General features: G+C 36.4%; 1 protein-coding gene across 1 annotated transcript in view; it reads right to left on the bottom strand.

The window, feature by feature from the left end:
* KCNH7 (potassium voltage-gated channel subfamily H member 7) overlaps positions 1-22,537 on the bottom strand; it is a 131,822-nt gene that overhangs the window by 9,755 nt on the left and 99,530 nt on the right. Inside the window, exons 9-11 of the mRNA XM_059877429.1 lie at positions 13,908-14,171; positions 7,848-8,016; positions 85-277 (exon numbers count right to left, since the gene is read on the bottom strand). Coding sequence (XP_059733412.1) covers positions 85-277; positions 7,848-8,016; positions 13,908-14,171 — 626 coding nt within the window. The remainder of the gene's footprint in view (positions 1-84; positions 278-7,847; positions 8,017-13,907; positions 14,172-22,537) is intronic.

Raw genomic sequence — 22,537 nt, 5'->3', positions numbered from 1 at the left:
TTTCTATAGCAGCCCAGGTTATTAGATTCTGATTTAGGTGGTCCCTGGAAACACCCCTCGGGAGACGCTCTTGTCTATATTCACCTGTGAGGAAGGACTGAAAGTTCGATCTGTCTTGATGGACGCGACCGGATGCCTAGGCCTCATCAGGCGGATGGTGGGTCTCTGATACTCTCCTCCTGCAGTGACCATACTATAGGCTGGTGGCACCACAGTGGTTTGTTTCTGCAGCAGCTGTAAGATGGTCTGGATGTCTGCAGTCATTTGGGATTCAAGTCTGCAGGACAGACAGAAATGGGGGAAGACCGTCCTAAAATAGTTCAGGATTGCAAAACATTTGAAAAAACTGCAGCAGCACCACCAAACAGAATCGTGGCCTTGCTTTAAACAAGAAGGACAGGAGAGGGAGCACGGAGACGCTTGCTTGCTATATCACACTAATGGCTCTGATAATGATCATTGCTCCTGTTCCTTTAATAAGATCTTAACAGAAAAACATAATTCAAAGACTACATTTTCACAGTGTACATTGTATTACATTACAGTTAAGCTTTATTGATTTCAAAATGGAAAAAAACACATTGAGAATCTATTTTTAATCAGTCATTCTCTTTGCTTTTAAGTCAGGTTTTGGTCAGTTTCTCATGAATATTTTATTTACTCTTTAAAAAAGAGATATTATAGCACATTTCTTTCATAATGGCAACAACTGGATAATTTATTATGTGTTTCAAATTTATATTATCAACATTTTATGTTACCACTCTCCTATTCACATCAAGTATTATATATTATTCATTACATTCTTTCCTTAATGTTAAGTACTGCCAAACGCTAAATTCCTTTCCCATCTATAGTTCAGGGCCTTTGGTATTTAGAAACAGACCAAATATAAAAGTTCACTTGCTTCTATAGCCCATCTGGCTTGCAAAATACCAGCCTGATCATTTTTTCCCCAAAGTTCACAAGTAGCCAAATGGCCTGTTAATTTCATTCTCATTTTAAATTAAAATTCAAGAGAAAAAACAACAGAATACAATGGATCTGATTCCTCTCCTTTGCATGTGTTAACAGTATTAAAAAAGAATTTTGTGAGTATAAAACAGAAAATTTAGACCATATGCCTCTTGAGATAAGTTTTAAGTCTTTACTTGTTTGTGCTTACTATTCTGTTTCAATGGAAAATGCAAGAAAAAGGTAAATTTTCCCAAAAATGTTAAAAGCATACACTAATTTTGCCCAGTTATATACATGCTATATTTGTGAAGTTCAAAATGGAGAGCACTTAACCTTTGATTTGAGAGAGAACAGAATAAACCGGGACAACATGAAAAAAGATCATTCTTCTTCTAGTTTTTAATATTGACACTAGAAATTTTCCTTCTGAGAATCATGGTAACCTGTAAATTATTTGAACAGGTTTTCTATATTTGGTATATTTGGTATGTATAGCCATGTAGCTTAATGTTTTCTAAACAAATAGCTATAAATTATATGTGACTGTGCCTTACGGGTGTCAAAACCACACACCAAAACTTTGAATTATCAACTAGTTTATTATCTACTTGTTACCCATTGTTCTGATCTAATATTTTTATGGTGCTAACTAAACAAGGAAGACTCATTATTTTATTAAGCATCAATACTTTCTTTCATGCTTCAAAGTACGGCACAAATTTTATCTGCACACCCAAATCTTACCTTATTCAGAATTAATTTCTCTCTCCTCTGAATCCCCAGAGAGAATTCCATATTCATTGTAAATATTTCTGTATGAATTTATCTTATCAGGAACAGCATTTAACATTTAGGGAGTAGCTTACCCATTACATGTAGAAGGATTTGGGGGTGGACAGTGGAATAATAAAAACTTCATCAACAAATGAGATTAAAGACCCAACAGAGAGTCACACATTATGATAATGATTTTGATTCCTTACAAAACCTTTGTCAAACAGCAATCATTTTCAAGAAACAGAATCTCTATATCACAGATTCTGTCTGAGAAGGGAAAACCGATTGGAAGTGTGTCTTCAGTAAGAGCAGAATGCGGCCCGTTAGCGGGACTCCTGACCAGAAGACCATCACATGCAGGTGGGGCAGCTGTTGCAGGGTGAGAACGAGACTGTCTGTGCCAACATGACTTAGCTGAGACTGTAGACCACCTTTATCAACATGACTTTGTTGCTTGTTTCAGGAAAACTTTGCCTGAGAAAAATAAGTCTAAGGGAATAAATAACTTTACTCCCTCAGGAAAATTCTACAGATTAACTCACTGGAGACAGCAAACTGATCTTGAGAGCAAATAACTTGCTTAATCAAATTTTATTTATCGATACTTGCTGTAAGATCCTCACGTCACTGTGTCCATCAATCCTGGACTATCATCTTATGAATTTAGCCCAAATCCCTCAGTTTTTCAACCTGAAAGGCCCAAACTCCAAAGTCATATAAATACTCCACTTTTTACTTTCCTTTCTGAGATAATACTTAAGACTCTTTCTAGGTCAAGGTCTTCCTGCAATGATTATGAATACTTAGTTGTATTAACGATAGTCTGATATTTTGCAATGGATTGAATGTTTATGTTGAAATGCTAATGGCGAAATCCTAACCACAATGTGATGGTAGTAAGAGGTACGGCCTTTGGGATGTAATTAAGTCATAAAGGTAGATCCTTCATGAATGGTATTAGTGCCTCATAAGCCAGAGCCCCAAAGAGCTCCCTTCCTCCTATCATGTGAGGACATAGTGAGAAGACAGCCATCTATGAACCAGGAAACGGGCTCTCATTAGATACAGAATCTCCCAGCACTTCCATCTTGGACTCGCCAGTCTCCAGAACTGAGAAATATCTGTGTTTATAAACTACCCAGTCTATTGTATTTTTGTTACAGCAGCCCCCAAAGACTAAAACATTCAAGAAGAAGAATTTTAGTAAAGAATTTCTCTATTATGCATAGGTTGTATTTTCATGTTTATGATTAGGATCTATCAGTTTAACTGGAATGGACTCTTCTGATGACACTAAATAATCTATTCTACTCTGGAAGAATTAGAGAGAATTTTGAAAAATTCTAGCTTGGTCTTTAAAACAGAAAAACTCAATTTTATAACTTTTTCTTTTGCCAGTGAAGGGTAGCAGCAGATGCCACCCCAAAATAAGCCACTTTGGCATATTGATTCTTTTGAGCTGTAGGCACTTGGAGAGCAGCAAGTGTGGGGAGAGGCTTTCTCTGAACTTTTCTTATCTGCCTAAAGGCAGATATTCCAGAATGAACTCAACTGTCATAAATCCCTTCCCTGGGAGTTTCAACAACCAGGGAAGGTTGAACTTTGTTACAGAAGAGGCATCACACCAAGACAAACTTTGTCACAAACTATCATACCTCCCACCTATTCTTTCAAGGGGTCATTCATCTATCTTAAAAATCATTTACTCTTCTCTAAGGGACCTACATCCTCCAGCCCCTTTCCCTATAAAGATGGTATTTAATCCTGAATTCTAAGGCACCTCAGGGAGTAACTCATTTTCCTCTGAGGATCTCCCATGTGTACATGAGGTATACATGTTAATGCATTTATGTTCTTTTTTTTTTTCTTGTTAATCTTTTATTATAGGGGGTCTCAGCCGGAAACTCAGAAAGGTAGGGGGACATTTATTTTTCTTCCTCTACATCAGCATAGCTAAACAGCTGTGTAAAATGAATGTTTTCATTCACATCTTATCAAAGGCTCACAGTGTACCAGGAACAGTGTTCTGCAAGGGATGGAGTCAGCACTGAAACTTTTATATCCTCTTGGGCTTCCCTATACAAAGTGTGGTCAGATTTGGGAGCTTATTAGAATGTGGATTCTAGACCTAGACTTAGAATCTACATTTTAACAAGATCCCCAGGTGATTCGAAAGCACATTAAAGTTTGAGAAGCATGGCTTTGGGATCAAGCGTTAGTGATTTTTCCTAAATATGTATATCCGTAGGCATAATATATAAGTATGTAAGAACATTTCTTATGTAAACCTTTAACCCCATATAGAGTTTAATTGGCCATTAAAGCAAAAAGCAGCAACAGCCAGGATGACTCAAGATAGACTATTTATATTTGTTTTTATTGCACTGTGTACTTAATATGTGTATTTGGATGAAACAAATGGGGTAGAAATTTACAGTTCTACTACATTTGAACAGAATGCTGAAGCTAAACAGAGTAGATCCAACTTAAAAAAGTATACCAGGATTCTCATCCTGCAAAGCTGAAGTTTAAATCGAGCTGCCTTCTTCAAACTTTTGGCTTCTACCATGGAGGAAACAGGTTCTTGGAGATGTCTGTGCAGTAAAAATGTAATATATTGGATTTTAAATCCAAAGAGGTTGAATCAGACAATAAAATGTTTTTGAGAGCTAGCTAGAATTTAGTACAAGAAAGTAGATATGTTCAAAAACATACAGGTGCTGCTGCTGCTGCTGCTAAGTCGCTTCAGTCGTGTCCAAGTCTGTGCGACCCCATAGACGGCAGCCCACCAGGCTCCACCGCCCCTAGGTTTCTCCAGGCAAGAACACTGGAGTGGGTTGCCATTTCCCTCTCCAATGCAGGAAAGGGAAAAAATAAAGTGAAGTCGCTCAGTCGTGTCCGACTCCTAGCAACCCCATGGACTGCAGCCCACCAGGCTCCTCCGTCCATGGGATTTTCCAGGCAAGAGTACTGGAGTGGGGTGCCATCACCTTCTCCGATACAGGTGCTAGGACATGTCAAAAAGATTCAGTTGCAGTTTGGCTGTGAAAAAAAGTATTGTATAAAAGTAATTTTAAAACTAACATAATAAATAATAACAGCTATTAGTATTAACAGTGTGTTGGTTGTTCAGTCATGCCTGACTTTTTGAGACCCTGTGGACTGCAGCACACCAGGCTCCTTTGTCCATGGGATTTTCCAGGCAAGGATACTGGAATGGTTTGCCATTTTCTTCTCCAGGGGATCTTCCTGACCCAGGGATTGAACCTGGGTCTTGCAGGCAGTTCTTAACCAACTGAAATACCAGGGAAGCCCATTAGTATTAGTATTAGTATTAATAGTAATACTATTAATGGTGGTTGCAAACCAAATGGGAACTAGGTGTACATGCCCTTAAAATTTATACTGTAGTTCCAGGACACATTAAAGGCAAGTTTTTTCAGTGATCTTTGATTTACACCAGCAGCAATGATTGGCATCCATGACAAGGCAACAAGGGAAAATTAAAATCTCAGATTTCACCTTCAATAAAGATCCAAATTAGGTAACATAGAAATATATGAAGAGTAGAAGAATATACTCAAACAAGTATCAATAATAGAAATGAAGTTAAGTTCATTGTTAATTATGTTTGGCCTAACCAAAAACTCTTTCTGTTTTGTAGCATATATACTCTCCACATGTATTACATTAGTCTTCACAATAATATTGCAGGTCAGAAGAGGTTGAAAAAGGAAACTGTGGCTGGAGAAATTTAAATGACTTGACCTAGTAATCCTGTTAGTAGTTAAAGTAAGAGAGCTATAACTTTAGGCTGAACAATTGTTAAGTGCTGTGCAAGTACTGTGCTGAAGAAATCACTGTCCCTGTCATTCACCCATTCATTCAGTCATTTTTTTTCATTTACTCCAGGAATTGAATGCATACTGCATGGTGGCACAGTGGTAAAGAATCTGCCCACAATGCAGAAGATGAAAGAGACATGGGTTCTATCTCTGGGTTGGGAAGATCCCTTGAAATAGAAAATGGCAATCAGCTCCAGTATTCTTGCCTGGAAAATTCCATGGAAAGAGGAGCCTGGTGGGCTACAGTCCATAGGGTTTCAAAGAGCTGGACATGACTGAGCCACTGAGCCACACACCCACACACACACACACACACACACACACACACCCAAACACACAAAGAAATACGCAGGAATAGAGGATGGTCAAGTTCAGAAATCACACTTTCATCTATCAGTTCTGTGTGTACAGTATGTATTTTGATATATACTATGGCTAAAAGATCAATGTAGCTTGGTATAAATAGAAAAGAGAGATAGGAAATGTAGTAATTAACTAAATATGCTTCTCTGAGCAATAATAAGTATGATCATGTCAAGTTCTTATACCTTAAATAGGAATTACTGAATCTAAGTAAGTGATCATCTGTTTTAATTTTCTCATATATGTTTCAGTTTTACAAGACTGATATTTGACACTTTAGAATGGGATATAGATCTCAGTTTTTTAACTTTTAAAGTTTGGTTAAATTGCATGAAAAAATACAAAAAATATCATTAGTTCATGCAGTATTGTCATACTTTTCTTTGAAATTAAGGCATACAAGGTTATTTAAATTTACTAATTAGTTGGTTTTCTAATTCCTTTTGTCTATTTTAATTGCTAATTCATCTTTCATGGTAATGGTAATGTATATTTGTGTAGACACACATTTTTATGTTTACTGTATTATTTGACACTGCTCAATTCTGGCATAAAGATTAAAAAAAAAACAATAAAACAACAAGCAACATCAACAAAACACACGAAAAAGTAAGCATAGTAGCTAGTTCATGTGTATAAGCAAAACACACAGAATGTGATAAGTATAGATAATGAGTAAGCAAGTAGTTTGTTAGACATGGGCAGACTTCATAAGATGCATTAAATACAAACAGCATGCTAGTAACCTGCAAAACGTTCCAAAGATAGAATAGAAATATGATGTAACAAACCAGAGTGTGGCTTATACTGTGGCCAAGTGTACTTGACCTTACATCTCAGTGATGGAGTAAGTGTGTGTCATTGCTGTTGGGCAGTTTTTAATCTGTGGACCTTTTTTGTGGAAATCTTGATTCTCATCCTCAGAACCACACCATCAGCAGGAAAGGCTGATGAGAGAGAGATATATATATAAATGTCATGTAAATCAGGATTCAGGTTGTGCGATTCTTTTACCAGGATTGTACGTATTGGAAATGTGTTAATTACCCCATCTGGCTCTCCTCATCACTCACTGCGTGTTTTAAGTTGATTTAGTAAATCCTGTGATTTGAGCATCTTAGTTTAATCCATGCAGTTTTTCGTGTGTGACTATTGGAATACCTTGCCCAGTGGTGTCCTGGAAAATACCTTGAATCAAGGTCACTTTCCACATGTAACACAACTAAGACAGTATCATGCATCTATTTTTCTTAAATATGATTGATCAGTTTAATTTTAAGGAACTCATGTAGATTTGGGTTAAGGGGTTCTCTCCTTTCTAAAACCAAAATTTATTCCTTATCTTAAAAGGTCATAGATCAAAGATGGAGAGAAAATGGAGAGGATCTGGACTTCAACTCAATCACATTTTGACAAGTTGGCTGAAAAAATAAATGTTTAAATGATTTTGTCAATATTAAAACAAATGCCATAACACATAACTAAGTTACCAGGAACCACCACAAAGTATAAAAGGAGGATTGAAAGAAGAAGGGTGTTATTATTATTAGTATCATTAAACTAAATAATTCATATTTAGTTTAATTCAAACTAAATATGAATTATTTGAGGGGATTAAAAAAAGGAAGTTTCTTAAGCAAGCAATGCTGATGAGATACTGATTTTATGACAAGTAAAGAAAAAAATAGGATTCATGCTGCCAAAAGTGTGAAGTGTTCTAAATAAATGCTCCTTGCAAGACATTAATAATTCTGTCAACTTCTAGTCTTATTTTAAATGAGAAAGTGTATAAGGAAAGTGTATATGAGATCTATGGCAGGATGAATTTGCTATTTACAAACTGTAAAGCCAGACCCCACTAAGGGCTTGGATTATGTTATTCCTTTGCCTGGCGATTGCTTATACCTGTTAAGCTGTTCCTGAAGCAAATCTAATCTTTGCTCCACTTCTCCATAGGTGAGGTCGCTTTCGGTTTCAGAGACTCCCCAGGCAGCTCGCTGAAGTGCTGAGGGACTAGACTCATCAGCCTGAGTTCCAGCATTTTCTCTTTCCCAGCTTCTTGTGTCAGTGATATCTGTGAGAAACAGCAAGATGGATGTCAGCTTCTTTGGGTGCCCATTTATAGCTACAGAGACATCCACAATACAAGCAGGAAGGGACCTTGAAATTTAACTGGAAGACAGAACCATAGTGGCTCAGGGACCCGTCGAGCAACTACAACCAATAGGTAGCTGACTCCCATCCACCCTGATCCTGACTGCCGCCTCCCCCACCTATTTCCACACAGCTGGTTATGAGTCTTCAGTACAATTTCCCCTTCTATTTTGTGCTAAGGGGAAACATGGATGGCCAACCCTAAACTCTAGTAAGAGAACAGACTTTGAGCTTTTACATTTGGGGAGAAACAGCACCATATGTATGTACTGGTTCACCTCAGATTGAAGATTTTAGGGCTCTTTCCCACAGAATAATTTGCATACTTAATGATTCAGAGTGGGTTCGAGAAGAGAGAGCCATGGGGAAGTGATGATCTTCAGGATTCCCTTAGACCAACTAAACTCAAAGTAGACCCAAAGAACAATGAGCCATTAAAGATGGGAAGAGGCCTAAAGTCTCTTTGTCCTAATGTCCCGTGACATTCTTTCATGTTTTTATGTTTTCCTGTAGCTCCTTCTGTACTGTCCTTTAATTTATGCACATTAAATTTCAATATATTCCCTTGGGGCTCTTTTATTTAAAATATTTTTATGTTACTATACTGTAAAACATATCACTTATCTGTTCAAGCCCACTTTTCAGATGGTCTGCATGTCTGTTATGTGCCAGACACTTTGCTAATTGTAGAGGAGTTAGAGATGAAGAAGACATAGGCCCTGCCCTTGAGGAATTCAGTCTAAAAAGGTTTTAATCATTTTTCTTACAGAGGTTCATTTTCTGAACCTCATTTAATTTACTGTTTCTCTAACAATCTGTATTTGCAAGTTGTCAATATCTGAGGGCAAATATAATATCTTATTTTCCCTCTCATTTCTGTAATATACTTTTGATGACTTCTGCTATGCTTTCTTACCCTCTGCATTTCATGTATCTAAGAAGTGCTTAAAACAATTGAAAGTTTGGGAAATAGAACCCATGAAAAAATACTAGTTGGGGCTTCCCTGGTGGCTCAGCGGGTAAAAAATACACATGCAGTGCAGGAGACACATGAGAAGCTGATCTGATCTCTGGGTCAGGAAGAGCATTAGGAGAAGGAAATGGCAACCCACTCCAGTATTCTTGCCTAGAAAATCTCATGGACAGAGGAGGCTGGAAGCCTACAGTCCATAGGGTCTCAAAGAGTTGGACATGACTGAGCACATGGCACACCAATCCAGTACTGGTGGAGTTGGGAGTTTATTTCAGAGAGAAAGAAGGAGTATGTTTTCCTCACTCAGAGGACTGGTAGAAAAAAAGACTGACTTCATTTTCACATGGAAATAGACTTAAATAACAAAAAGTGATTTTGCTTTGATAGAATGACTTTTGTTTTTTCTTTTGGACAAGTATTTATGATTAAACACTGACAAAAGTTATGTAAAGTTATGGAATTTATATCTTTGGCTATTTTAAAAATTGGATAGAAAGTAACCCATTTAGGGAGAATTAACTATGATTCTAGAAACAAGGAACAGGATTTGTAGGGTTTCTTGAAATCCCTTCCTTTCCTACAGTTTCTTCAGAAGTACCCCCTATCCACAGGTAGCAGACACAATTTCTGTACCTTTTCTTCATGGTTTTTCTATCACTATACTTTTATCTTTGAATGCATAGAAATCTCTAATGAGGTGCCAACAATTTCTGCTTCACTTGGGTGAAGCTCTAACAAAGGGATTAGCACACCCAAAGATGGTAATAGGAAAATATAAGGTCAGGGTTCCCTATACTATTGAAATGGTTAACAGACCTCAGAGGAAATTAAAGCCTTCTTTATTCTATGGAAGGGGCTTCCTTAGTAGCTCAGTTGGTAAAGAATCTGCCTGCAATGCAGGAGACCTGGGCTTGATCCCTGGGTCAGGAAGATCTCCTGGAGGAGGAAATGGCAACCCACTCCATTACTCTTGCCTGGAGAATTCCATGGAAAGAGGAGCCTGGTGGGCTACAGTCCATGGGATCCCAGAGTCGGATACAACTGCTGTTTTGTTTTCTAAAGTGACAATATGTAATTTCCTATGAAACTGAACATCAAAAATGTTATGGCTGAACTTTTAAGTAATATTTCAGCAATTTTCACTGAAAAGTATGATTTCTTATTCACACACATGTGACTTTAAAATGCAAAACAATAATATAATGTTTTAGTATACTAGGTTTTCACTTTTGGAGAAGTAATGCCAAACAAATAGAACACTCATATAAATGGCTGGATGATGCCAATGTTTCCCCCTGTCTAGCCTTTTGCTAGACAATAAAACAAAAACAATAAAACTGACAGGATGGAAGTTACATATTATACTCAGAAGTTTTGTGCTGAGAAAGCTTACAGTATTTCCACTTATGCCTAATAGCTCTCTCATTCTCAAATCATATATAAGATATTGATTTTTAAATAACAGTGGTGAATTACTTGCAATAAATTATATAAGATTTTATTTTTTCTTCAGTGCTCAAGAAAAAAACTGATAATCTCTTAGCAAAAAAGAATACTCGTAAACTATTGGGTAAAGTCTTCCTTGATTATAATTTACTCTTTTATTAAAATCTGGATATGTGTGATTAGCTTGTTTTAACAGCAATATGGGAAAAAAAAAAAGAGTGCAAAGGGGAGATCCTGCTTAGTGGTCTTAATCAAAATGAACATCCTTTTAGATACTTTCTAAATATAGCTCAGAAAGAATCTGCACTCGGTTGCCTTGGAAAATGTTGCTATAGTTGCAAGACACATTTCTGGAAATGGATGAACAGAAAGTAAACTTTCATTTGGTTCTGGGTACACAATTTTCCTAGAGTCAACTTTTGACCTCAATCTAAGCAGGATCAGAGTGCATTTAGTTTGATTTTTCTCTTTTCGGTTCTGTCCAAAGGTGCTTCTCTGTTGGATTCAGCATGACAAATGCTAGAAATGTAAGTGGCATTTCCTATTGACGATAAAACATAAAACTAAAGTCTCTGGGGGTTTAGTAGTATGAATCACAACAGTTACAGTTACACCCTACACATTATTCAAATTCTTGAAAATCACACAGTATTTCACCTTAAAAAATTATTAGGGAAAGAAATTTGCATTGAATCAAGTTTTAGAATTCTCCACTGATTAGTTATGTTAATTATCTAGGTTAACCATGTGTCACACTGACTGACTCTGCTGCTGCTGATGCTCCTGCTAAGTCGATTCAGTCCTGTCCGACTCTGTGTGACCCCATAGACGGCAGCCCGCTAGGCTCCCCGTCCCTGGATTCTCCAGGCAAGAGCACTGGAGTGGGTTGCCATTTCCTTCTCCAATGCATGAAAGTGGAAAGTGAAAAGTGAAAGCGAAGTCGCTCAGTCGTGTCCTACTCTTCGCGACCCCATGGACTGCAGCCTACCAGACTCCTCTACCCATGGGATTCTCCAGGCAAGAGTACTGGAGTGGGGTGCCATTGCCTTCTCCAGATTGACTCTATGTAGCATCAATTATGCCTATTCAATTGACATGAATATTTAACTATGAGTTTTAAAGGCAACTGTTTGTTTGAACAGAGATGTCACTATACATTTTTGAAAATTAAAATTTGTAGATGTTAACTTAGATTTTATAGAATACTATCTTTTATTGTGCATGTAAAATAACTAATTAAAAATAATTGGAAGAAGTGGCAAGGAAAAACATAAGATGAAGGGCATGAGAATTCATTGTCAGTGAGAGTCATCATCAAGTTGAATAAAATCCCCCAAATATATCTTTAATAACTTGTCACTTGAGAGTTTAAAACTCAAGAGGAAAACAACAAAAAATATTTTGAAAAAAATCAGGCCCACTCAGTTACACTCTTTTGAAGACAGTAGGATGGTTCAGCAAGTTCTTCAGAACTCCTGACTTCCATGATGCAACCTTTTATTATTTTTAGCACTTCCCAGAATCCGTTTTCATAAATAACTAAAATGGGACATTTAGTAATCACATCTAATATTCCATTCTTCCATTGTGATAAATGAGGTACTATTTTCATTCACTTCATCAAGATTTTAGATTGTCCAGAGAACATTTGCATATATTCTGAGCTTACTTCAACTTGGGGTCATGGCAAAAGCTGATTTGGTAAAATAGGGAAAGTAACTCTGGACAAATGTAAAACCTAAACATCCTAGGTTCAATAAAGCTTTTGTTATCAGATACAGTCACTTTGAAAAATGGTGACAATGATAAGTAATATTTACTTACCCTGTACCATAATTTTGTATCCTGCCAGTTCAAGAACACCCTATTTTGCCCTCATTTTTGTTATAGTTTCTTTTTTTTTGTTGTTATACTCTCTTCATCTCTACGTTTTTATCTGTCTAGGAATATATTCAAAGATTAAAGTGTTAAAAAGTAAAAACTGTGAGAAAATACTAAACAGAGTTGGGGATTTTATTTCAGGGGAAGGAATGGTGCTAAAACTGAAACTCCAGTACTTTGGCCACCTCACGCGAAGAGTTGACTCATTGGAAAAGACTCTGATGCTGGGAGGGATTGGGGGCAGGAGGAGAAGGGGACAACAGAGGATGAGATGGCTGGATGGCATCACTGACTTGATGGACGTGAGTCTGAGTGAACTCCGGGAGTTGGTGATGAACAGGGAGGCCTGGCGTGCTGCGATTCATGGGGTCACAAAGAGTCAGACACGACTGAACTGAACTGAACTGAACTGAATTTATGCGATTATCTTGTTTGATAATGACAACAGACTAGTTGGTTAGAACATATTATTCCTATTTTGAAGGTGTTCAAACTGAGTCTTAGTAGGGTCTGTCAAGACATGTAGAGAGCATATCACAGACTTGGACCTGGAACCCAGGCAGTCTGCCCATGCCTGTTCTTACATATTCTTCGTGAGATAATAAGATCTGTAGATCTAGATCCTGTTATGCTTAGCTAATTGTTCTTTCATGTAGTAGTCCTCAAGTTTTCCTGAGTTTTCCATCCTTTAGCATCAAATCTGGATATATTTATTAAATGCAGTTACACAGTTCATGCATATTGTCTAAAACATAGCCCATATATTTGGGTATCCCTAATAAACAAATGTGTTCCAATGAGTTGAATCAAAAGCATATTTTATTTAGGGTCATTTATCCCCATTTTCTCATAATTCACAGTAAACTGAAGTTCTTTTTTAGTATTTATTGTATTTTGATTGAATTGGCCTTTAATGCTATAAAAACAGGTTTGGGGGTGGGAATGGATACAGAAGGCTTCCCCAGTGGCTCAGATGGTAAAGAATCTGCCTACAATGCAGGAGACCCAGGTTCAATCTCTGGGTCAGGAAGATGCCTAGGAGAAGGGAATGGCCACCCACTCCAGTATTCTTGCCTGGAGAATTCCATGGACAGGGGAACCTGACAGGCTACAATCCACAGGGTCACAGAGTTGGACATGACTGGGCGACTAACGCTTTCATTTTCATGGACACAGAAGATACATATAAGAATCAATGGGTTAGAATTCTTCAAATACTCATTGGTCCCTCTCCCATGGAATCACTACAAAAGACATTCCTAGAATGTTCTATGTGGCACTGTGTTAGGCCTGACTGACCACACAGAACCTATTATGCTATAATTGGGAATAATGACCACTATCCCAGAATCTTGCAGACACTTTGTAGATGATCTAAGATTTGATCTTTGCAAATACATCATGAAATTGCAGATTCGACTAACATGTGGAATGCTTTTCATTTGTACAAAGTCAGCATTTTGTGACTAGCACTGACATAAGACAAACTGATTCCTGAGAAACTTGGTTACCTTTGCAAGAGTGACTTCTTTTATCTATGTGAATTCTTCCTGAGGTGGGCACTGTTTCTTCAAGATCAAGTCCAGTTGCTTTCCCTATTCCTGGAGGAGAATCAGCAAGTCCTGAGAAGAGAGGCTTTTGTTCATCATCAATGGAGGAGATGAAAGATGAAGATCTGCTTTTTTTCTCTTCAAAGTGCTTTTTGGAACTCTGGTAGTGTCTTATTGTATCTACAGAGTCTTCAGGGTCATTTGTAGTGCTTCCTTTGCCAAAATCTATCAAAGAAAAGTTATTTTATAGAAGATAGTCAAATATGAGACTCTACGCATTCTAAACTAACTACATAAACTAGCTTTTTCATAGTGTGTTTTTGAATAACTTTAACATAGAATTTTTTTTAATTTCCAGAAATGTTGTTCTTTATTTTTTTATCCTACTGAAAATGTAGCTATTTAAGAAGATTTTTAAAATCTTAACTCACAGGACATTAATGTCATGAAATACATTATTCATTTCAAAATAAAAGAATACCTGTGACAGTAATCACATTTATATCTCATAAAAAAAAACTATAGGGTAATTTAAACCTTATTTATATACACTCAACAGTCATTTGTATTCTTAAAATCTGGTGTACTATCTCTTAAGGAAATGAAACAGTGAAGAAAAACATGTCCCAATTCTAAAATATCACCACTCTGCAGCTTATTGCTCGTTTATTTTAACCTTCATGCCCTCTCATGTGGTGGTCATCTACTCATTGTGAAGGTCAAATCCAGAAGCCCTCTATGGTAAAGGCTGGCAGGCTGACTTTCAGCCTTAGTTCAATCCGTATAATGGCCTTGACATACCATGCAGTTTGGTTGTGCAGCATATTGCAAATAATATAAAACTAGAGTCAGACACGACTGAGCGACTTCACTCATTAATTAAGGTAGGTTTACCTAATTACATTAAAGCCAGTAGTGCACATTGGCTGTTTTATACTAAAATGTCAGGATAATTTCAGCCCTGAGCATTGTGTTAGAACATATTTCAGCAGGAAAAACTCTAAGACAAATCTCGGAACTTGTTTCCATTAGTGTCCTGGGGAGACAGTATAATTCTCCATCTGGTTACCACTAATAACTAACCAACATACTCCAGAAGGTATATCATTTTCTAGAGAAATGTTTAAGACAGTGTCTCCATCTACTCTCTGCCTGATTATACTTACTTTGTTATTTATAGAAGGCCAAATGAAATGATTTAAGGCCACTCCAGAGAAACTTCCAACTGTTTTTTAAAATTCCCATATGGCACAAAATTAAACAGAGATCTTTTTCTTTTCTTTTTAAAAAATCATAATTTAAAACTTGAGAAGCCAGAAAGCAGCCCAAGGTACAAATGGATAAAGTGCAAAAACCAGCTTCATGTGACATGGTTATTAAGGAGGTAGTTGTTTACATCCTGCCAATTAAAGTTAAATGTGATGAAAGCAGATTGCTTAATTTATTTTCTTTAAGATTTCTCACTTGCACAGTGATTTCATCATTACTGAGAAGACTACAGACTTTTCTAGTCTCAAGCTCTGTAGACATCTTGATAACTCAGTGTCCCTTATATTTGTCTTCGGTGCTCAACCACTAATCTAGCTGGTTGTAAATTCATCTTCTTACACAAGCCGTCTATCTCTAGGGTCACTGACACAGCCCTCCTTCATTCTTGTCATCTCCTCCTGTTTTCTTTGATTTTAACTTCTTCCCACCTGAAAATGTGATCATTTCTCCCACTTTATGAACATACCATTTCATTCTTCAAAACACAATAGTTTCCAACTTTATGCAAGTAAATGTTAAAAATAGAAAATGCTTCATTTCTCTAAATTATCCTCATACCTGCTTAGTGGATTGTGTCAATTTGTTGCTTCTAAGTAACTTTTGTGCAGTTTGGGCACCTGGAGGATTGAATCAGCAAAGGCTTCTCATTTTCCCTGAAATGCTCTTCTTTTAAACACTTTCATGGAATCTTTTCCAGCAGAATCGAATGCAAACTAAATTATCATTTAATTCATAATTCTAATCTAAGTAAGGATAATAGCATTACAAGGTGGACACTTGTAATGAATGCACATCACAAGTTATTAAATCACATGGTTTTTTCAGCTTGGGCAGTCTTAGGAGTCCTCTGTTGATTTGTAAATACTCATACATAGTAAAATGTTCTGTCCCGCCTACCACATGGGCCTTGGTCTTAGTTTACTAAATTATGGCTTGATTTTGGATGTTTAGGTAAAAATTCATCAGTTAACATATACTGCTGATTTCAACTTGGGATGTGTTTACAATGTGGTGAATGGGGAATTATTATTTAATTCTCGTGAAATGGAGCAAATTGTTCTATATACATGATATCTAAATCCTTTACCAAAAATCTCCAGTGAAAGCAGGATCATGAAATAAGAAGAAAAAGTTTTATATTCTTGGTTTTTTTCAATTTTATTCCCCTATATACTTAGGGGAAATTACTCCATATTTATTTCTGTGTTCTTTGCGACTGAATGATTAGCCAGATGCTTTTTGGAACTCAGGCCACATGAACAATTTCTCTGACACAGACCAACTGCAACAACATTTTTCTATTCCATACTAGATAAAACAAAGCTTCAAATTTGATCATTTAAAATGACAGCTGAAATGACAATCTATTTGTGGATTAACAATGGAAACCTCTCAGTCTTAGGCTGGAGGTTGGTTAATGGAATACATGAAACTGGACTGAAATGCGTTATAATTAGCCTCCAGTTACCTCTAGATTTTTATGGCATATTCCATTTCTGCCTTTTTCTAGTTAAACTGGCTTTTTTTTTTTTTTGGCATGGGGGCAGGGCACTCCTGGTAGCATGTGGGAATCTCAGTTCCCCAACTAGGGATATGCCCTCCAGCAGTGGAAGCATGGCGTGTTAACCACTGGATATCCAGAGAAGTCCCTAAACTGGATTACTTAATAGACATTAAATAGCATTAGATACTATTTTTTCTTAATATTATTCTTAGTGCTATTTTATTATTATTATTTCTTAAAGTTGCTTTCTTGAATGCTATGTAGAAATAGTATTCTGAATAGCAATCAGAAGAAGTTTTTTTACATTTTCCCCTTTGCTAGAAATGAGATTGTATAATCATTCCTGTTCCAATCATTGTACAAAGGAAAAAGCTGGCCTGTTTAATTAAGCTTGGAATTTTTCTGACTTAGATGACTGAAAACTCTAAAAAAAACCCCAAAAAACCTTGTTTCTGTATGTTGACAGTCTATCTCCCCCTCTCCCCTCTTTCTCACAGGATACAATTCTAAAACATTTATGAATTGTCTTGTGGGTGTCTCTCTAAGTCTGGATGGGTTGAAGAGCATAGAGTGAATGTCTTGATGGAGAGGTTGACCCATCCATCATAAGAATGATTATAGAAAATTTTACATTTCAAACAATCTGGGAACAAATGTCTGTGTTCTCTCCATTATTTATGGAGTTTTTCTCTCAACCTATTTATCATTTTTATTTGTCAGACCTAACAGCTGGGCCCAAGTTTAGGTAAAAGAGAGGCATTTAATGTGCTCTCTCATCATTTAAGATTTCCCACTGGTAACAATTTTGAGATAAGTTGAGCATTTTCCAGTCAAGTGCATTAAGAATTTTATTGCATTGGAACACTGGAATCTAAAATAAATGTCTTCATTTGATTTCAAGTACTTTAGTTCCTCTTTAGCATCAAAGAAAGTTGAAAACAAATTAGCATCACTTTTCTACATAAATACAGATAAAAATCTATTTTAAAAATATAAATAAAGATATATTTATATATTACTGAAATGGATAACAAAAACTAATCATTCTTTATTATTGAAGAAGATGTTCCTAAGAGGTGCCAGATTATAACAGCAATATTGTTAAAGGATTAACTTCATAAAATTAGAATTTGACCCATTCCTATTTTGTAAAAATAAGTTTAACAATGTATATATTTATTCTTAACTTCAATAACTTTCCTAGAAGTTATTTTGGAGAAACACTTGCTAGACTTTACTGAGTTTTGTATGACAATGTGAAATCACTAAACTAATATTAGAAAAAGATAATGTTTATTGCTGTTCTTTGAAACATAGGTATATGAGTTAAATACCTCTTTCCATTCTTATTTTCTGGAACATTAGATTTTTTCAGTTGAATATATATAGAATTTAATAAAAAACACATGAGTGGGAAAGTAAGAAAATTGCTCTTAGAATATATATATCTCTTAAAATGGGTTCTTTTTTAATGATGTGTGACAACCATCTAAATTTAATGCAAAGAGGATGTTGAACATTTAACACAGTTCAATTTTCTTTTTGGGGGGTGGGTTATTAATTGATGCTCTCATTGAATTAGTGTCTCTCAAAGGGTAACTGATTCCTTAAATTAGTGTTTAATAGCTACTTTGATATTGCATTTTCTGTTCATAGAAAAAGCTAAGCAGAATATTCCAAATATGCAGTCACAAAAGAGCTATCAGTAAAAATATATATATGTTTGTGTGTATGTATCTCATGGGCCATTATACATGCTATTGTTGTAAAACTTATGAGTATTATAAAATATACACAATATAACATTTTATTTTATTATTATTTTTTGGCCACACCATGCAGCAACATAAAATTCCTGAAAATTTCACAACATAAAATTTTAAAAGAAATATTCTCATATTGAATAAACTATATTGGCACACTCTGAAGTAAGTACAATTCAACTCTGAAGAGTACTTGGACTATTTTCAACATGTTCTAAATGTTTATAACTCATTTATTTCTGTTCTGTCCAACTATCTTTTCAACGCTTGTGATCACTAAGGAAGTCATTGAAGATACACTTTTATTCTTCACAGTCTGTAACAGTAACATTCTGCTTTCATCTCAGAAACTGTAACACCTCCCCCTACAATAACCACAGTCAAGTTGGGAAGGTCCTGGGTACCTCTATGTCAGAACTTTACGAAGGAAAGAGAATTTCTTGAAAATATCCTCAAAAAACAAAAAAAAGTGTCTTCAAATTTGGACTTGAACTGGCAATTCTTTCTATTGAAGAACAGAGTTTATTTCCTCAGAAGTGCACAGCCTATGAGGACAAACCACTTTCACCCACAAATGTATTTTAGGAGAGAAGAGGTCCAATATGTTAAGCTTCTATTTAGTTCAAATCAACCTTCAAAGTTTCTATATACATCTTTTCATTTTTAATATTTCTTTTTGAATGTAAACTCCTTAGCACCACATGGTAGACACGGTGGGAGGGAGGTATAAGTGGGAACTGAAACCTGAAGAGTCCCAGTGTTTTTCTGGGTAGGTTGTGAGCAGTAACTGTAAGATTCAATGTGTCTGTCACCAATGGGCAACCACCTGTTCTTCCCTCTGGTTCTTGATGCCTCTGCTGATTAATGCATAGTCATCAGCACTCTTGGATATATCCCCTCAAGGTATGGTTTCAACTGAGCAGTAAACTAACTCTAAAGTAATCAGTACATTTCATGGGCAGCTTTTAATTTATGTAACCTTCATATCATTTGGGATCAATTATCTTCTGAATGTTCTTTATTCTTTATACTTGCTTATATGCATTTTTCCCTCTCCTAGATATTGATTCTATATCAAGAAGTACAGAATGGATGGCCCCTTTAGATCTTTAGATTGGGGTGATTGGGACTAAATTGGTTTCAGCAAATTTTAAACTTCCCTATAGCACCATGAAGTCCTGAAGACTAGAATAGGCTCTCAGGCTCTGGATGGTGGTTGGGTCACTAAGTCCTGTATGACTCTTGCTACCCCGTGTACTGCAAGGCTACCCCATGTAGCCTGCAAGGCTCCTCTGTTCATCGGATTTTCCAGGCAAGAATACTGGAGTGGGTTGCCATTTCCTTCTCCAGGCGATCTTCCTGACCCAGGAATTGAACCTGGGTCTTCTGCATTGCAGGCAGATTCTTTACTAACTGAGCTGCAGTTTAGACTGGACTTAATTTTTTTTTATATTGACTTACTGTTATACCAGTAAACTTCAAAAAGTTATAGGCAGGCAAATGCCTTATCATCAACATTTTATATAAAACAGGTCTTAGAGACTAAGCCTGAGGTTAAAGGAAAAGTCTTCAGAATCAATAGAAATGTCTAGTAGCATTAGCACAATATAAATTGTGACATGCTTTTAGGGTCTTATCTGGAGATAAAAATGTTAGATTATTTAGCTTGAGAATGAGGAAACTAAACAAGATTGAAAGGAGATTTAATAAATCTTCAACAGTATGGGTGACATTATTATACAGACAGTATTGTTAAGCAGTATTTTATTTTTAGTGAGATCAAAACATGAGATTAACTTCAGGATAAGGGATTTAGGTTAAGTCGATAGAACAGCTTGGCTGTTGTGGTTCTGGTTTTAGAAAAAGTCACCAGGAGAATAATTAAGGACATTGCAGAAATAAATTATCACCTAGCTGTGAGTGGTTTATTGTTCTGCAATCAGCCAGAAGATTCAACAATTAGCCCAATTCAACAGATATTTATTCACCATGCTTTGCTAAAGGAGTCTACTATTTGATAGAGAAAAAAAAACACAAATATACCAATAACCACTGCACAGGGCATATTTTAAAAATAAAGATCTTCCTTGAGTTACTATGGGGTTACAGTACAATAAACCCACTGTAAATTGAAAATCATAAGTTGAAAATACATTTAATCTACTGAACACGATAGCTTAGCCTAATCTAAACATGCTCAGAACATTTACATTATGCTATGTTGGGCAAACTCATTTAACAAAAGCCTATTCTACAATAAATTGTTGAGTATCTCATGTAATTTATTGAATACTGCATTGAAAGTAAAAAACAAATGGTTGTAAGTATATGGGCTGTTTCCCTTGTGATCATGTGGCTGACTGAGAGCTGCCACTGTCCAGCATCACAAGAAATTACATTATGGGATATCACTAGCTGGGAAAGATCAAAATTCAAAATTTGAAATATAGTTTCTACTAAATGTGTATTGTTTTGCACTACTGTAAAGTCACAGAATCACAAGTTAAACCATCATAAGTCAAGAACCATCTGTATAACAAGATAACAAGAGGAAAGTGTCTTAGGAATTCATAAAAAAAGAAAACCTGTTATTTTTGAGAAAATCAAGAAAGAGTTCATGTTGATTATTACTGAAGTTTAACCTTGAAAAAAAGTAATTTAATTGATTAAAAAGTGGTGTGGTATAGTTTTGCTTGTATGTGTGCACATATGTGTGTTTGAGGACAGGGAGGCAAATTCTGACTAAGGAAAGGATATAATCAAAAACACAAAAGTGATGTACATGGAAGAAAGGGCAGCTGAGTTCACTTGGAATATAGAGCAAGTTAAAGCTGAGAGATGAGCTCCCCTTGGGAGAGAATTCAGAGGAAAGAGGACAAAGAAAAGAACTTTGATTAAAAAGGCAAAATGAGGAAAAGAATCACATGGAAGATGCTGAAATGCTAGTTCATGAATTCATTCATTCTTTCAACAAATATTTGTTGAACACCTGCTGAGGCAAGCACTGAAGCTTTAGGTGACCAAATATTTCCCATCATGTTTATGCTCTACAGGCAGACATCACTGATTAAATAATGATGCAAATAATATGGAAGTGCAACTGGAATAAATGTTGCAAAAGAGAGGAGTTGGTAAAGGAAGGATGGTATGAGATAAGACTCAAAAGGTTGGCATAGACTCACCCTATGAAGAATTTAGGGAATGGGAGGTCCTTAGAGGACTTTAAATATATAGCTGGCATAAACCAAACTGGATTTAGAAAAAGGAATTACCAGTGGTCCAGTGTGAACAATAGATGAAACAGGGGCAAGTTGGCAAGGTGAGTTGAAATATGTTTCACTGACCCAGAGTTGTGGTTATGAACATGGAGAAGAGTGAACCAAAAAAAGACCTGGTCTGAAGAGTAAATGGCTGTGTTGGAGGTACTAATAACAAGACTTGTTGCCAAGGCTGATGGAGAGGTTGAGAGAAAATTGGTTCCTAGAGAGAATATCCAGTCTGTGCAATGTGTTGAATGGTGGTGCCATTTAGAGACATAGCAACTGATGGAGAGAGAGGTTTCCAGGGAAACTAATGATTTCAATTTAAGAAGTACTGAGTTTGAGTTGCTGTTGCAATTTCATATAGATGGTTTAATATGCATTTGGATATAGGAGGCTGAAGTTCAGATGTCCTGGTATGTGCATGCTAAGTTGCTTCAGTTGTGTCTGACTCTATGTAACCCTATGTACTGCAGCCTGCCAGGCTCCTCTGTCCATTGGATTCTCCAGACAAGAATACTGGAATGGGTTGTCATGTCCTCTTCCAGGGCATCTTCCCGACCCACGGATTGAACACTTATCTTTTACGTCTACCTGCATTGGCAGGTGGATTCTTTACCACTAGTGCCACCAGGGGAGTCCCTAGATATTCTGGTATTGAGATGTAAATATGTACTTCTCCAGAGCGTCTGTGGTAGCTCAGACAGTAAAGAATCTGCCTGCAATGCAGGAGACCCGGGTTTGATCCCTGGGTCAGGAAGATCCCCTGAAGAAGGGAATAGCTTCCCACTCCAG

Source organism: Bos taurus, chromosome 2 (genome assembly GCF_002263795.3).
Source record: "Bos taurus isolate L1 Dominette 01449 registration number 42190680 breed Hereford chromosome 2, ARS-UCD2.0, whole genome shotgun sequence".
NCBI classification, from domain to species: domain Eukaryota; kingdom Metazoa; phylum Chordata; class Mammalia; order Artiodactyla; family Bovidae; genus Bos; species Bos taurus.
This window is presented reverse-complemented; position numbering and strand designations above follow the sequence as displayed.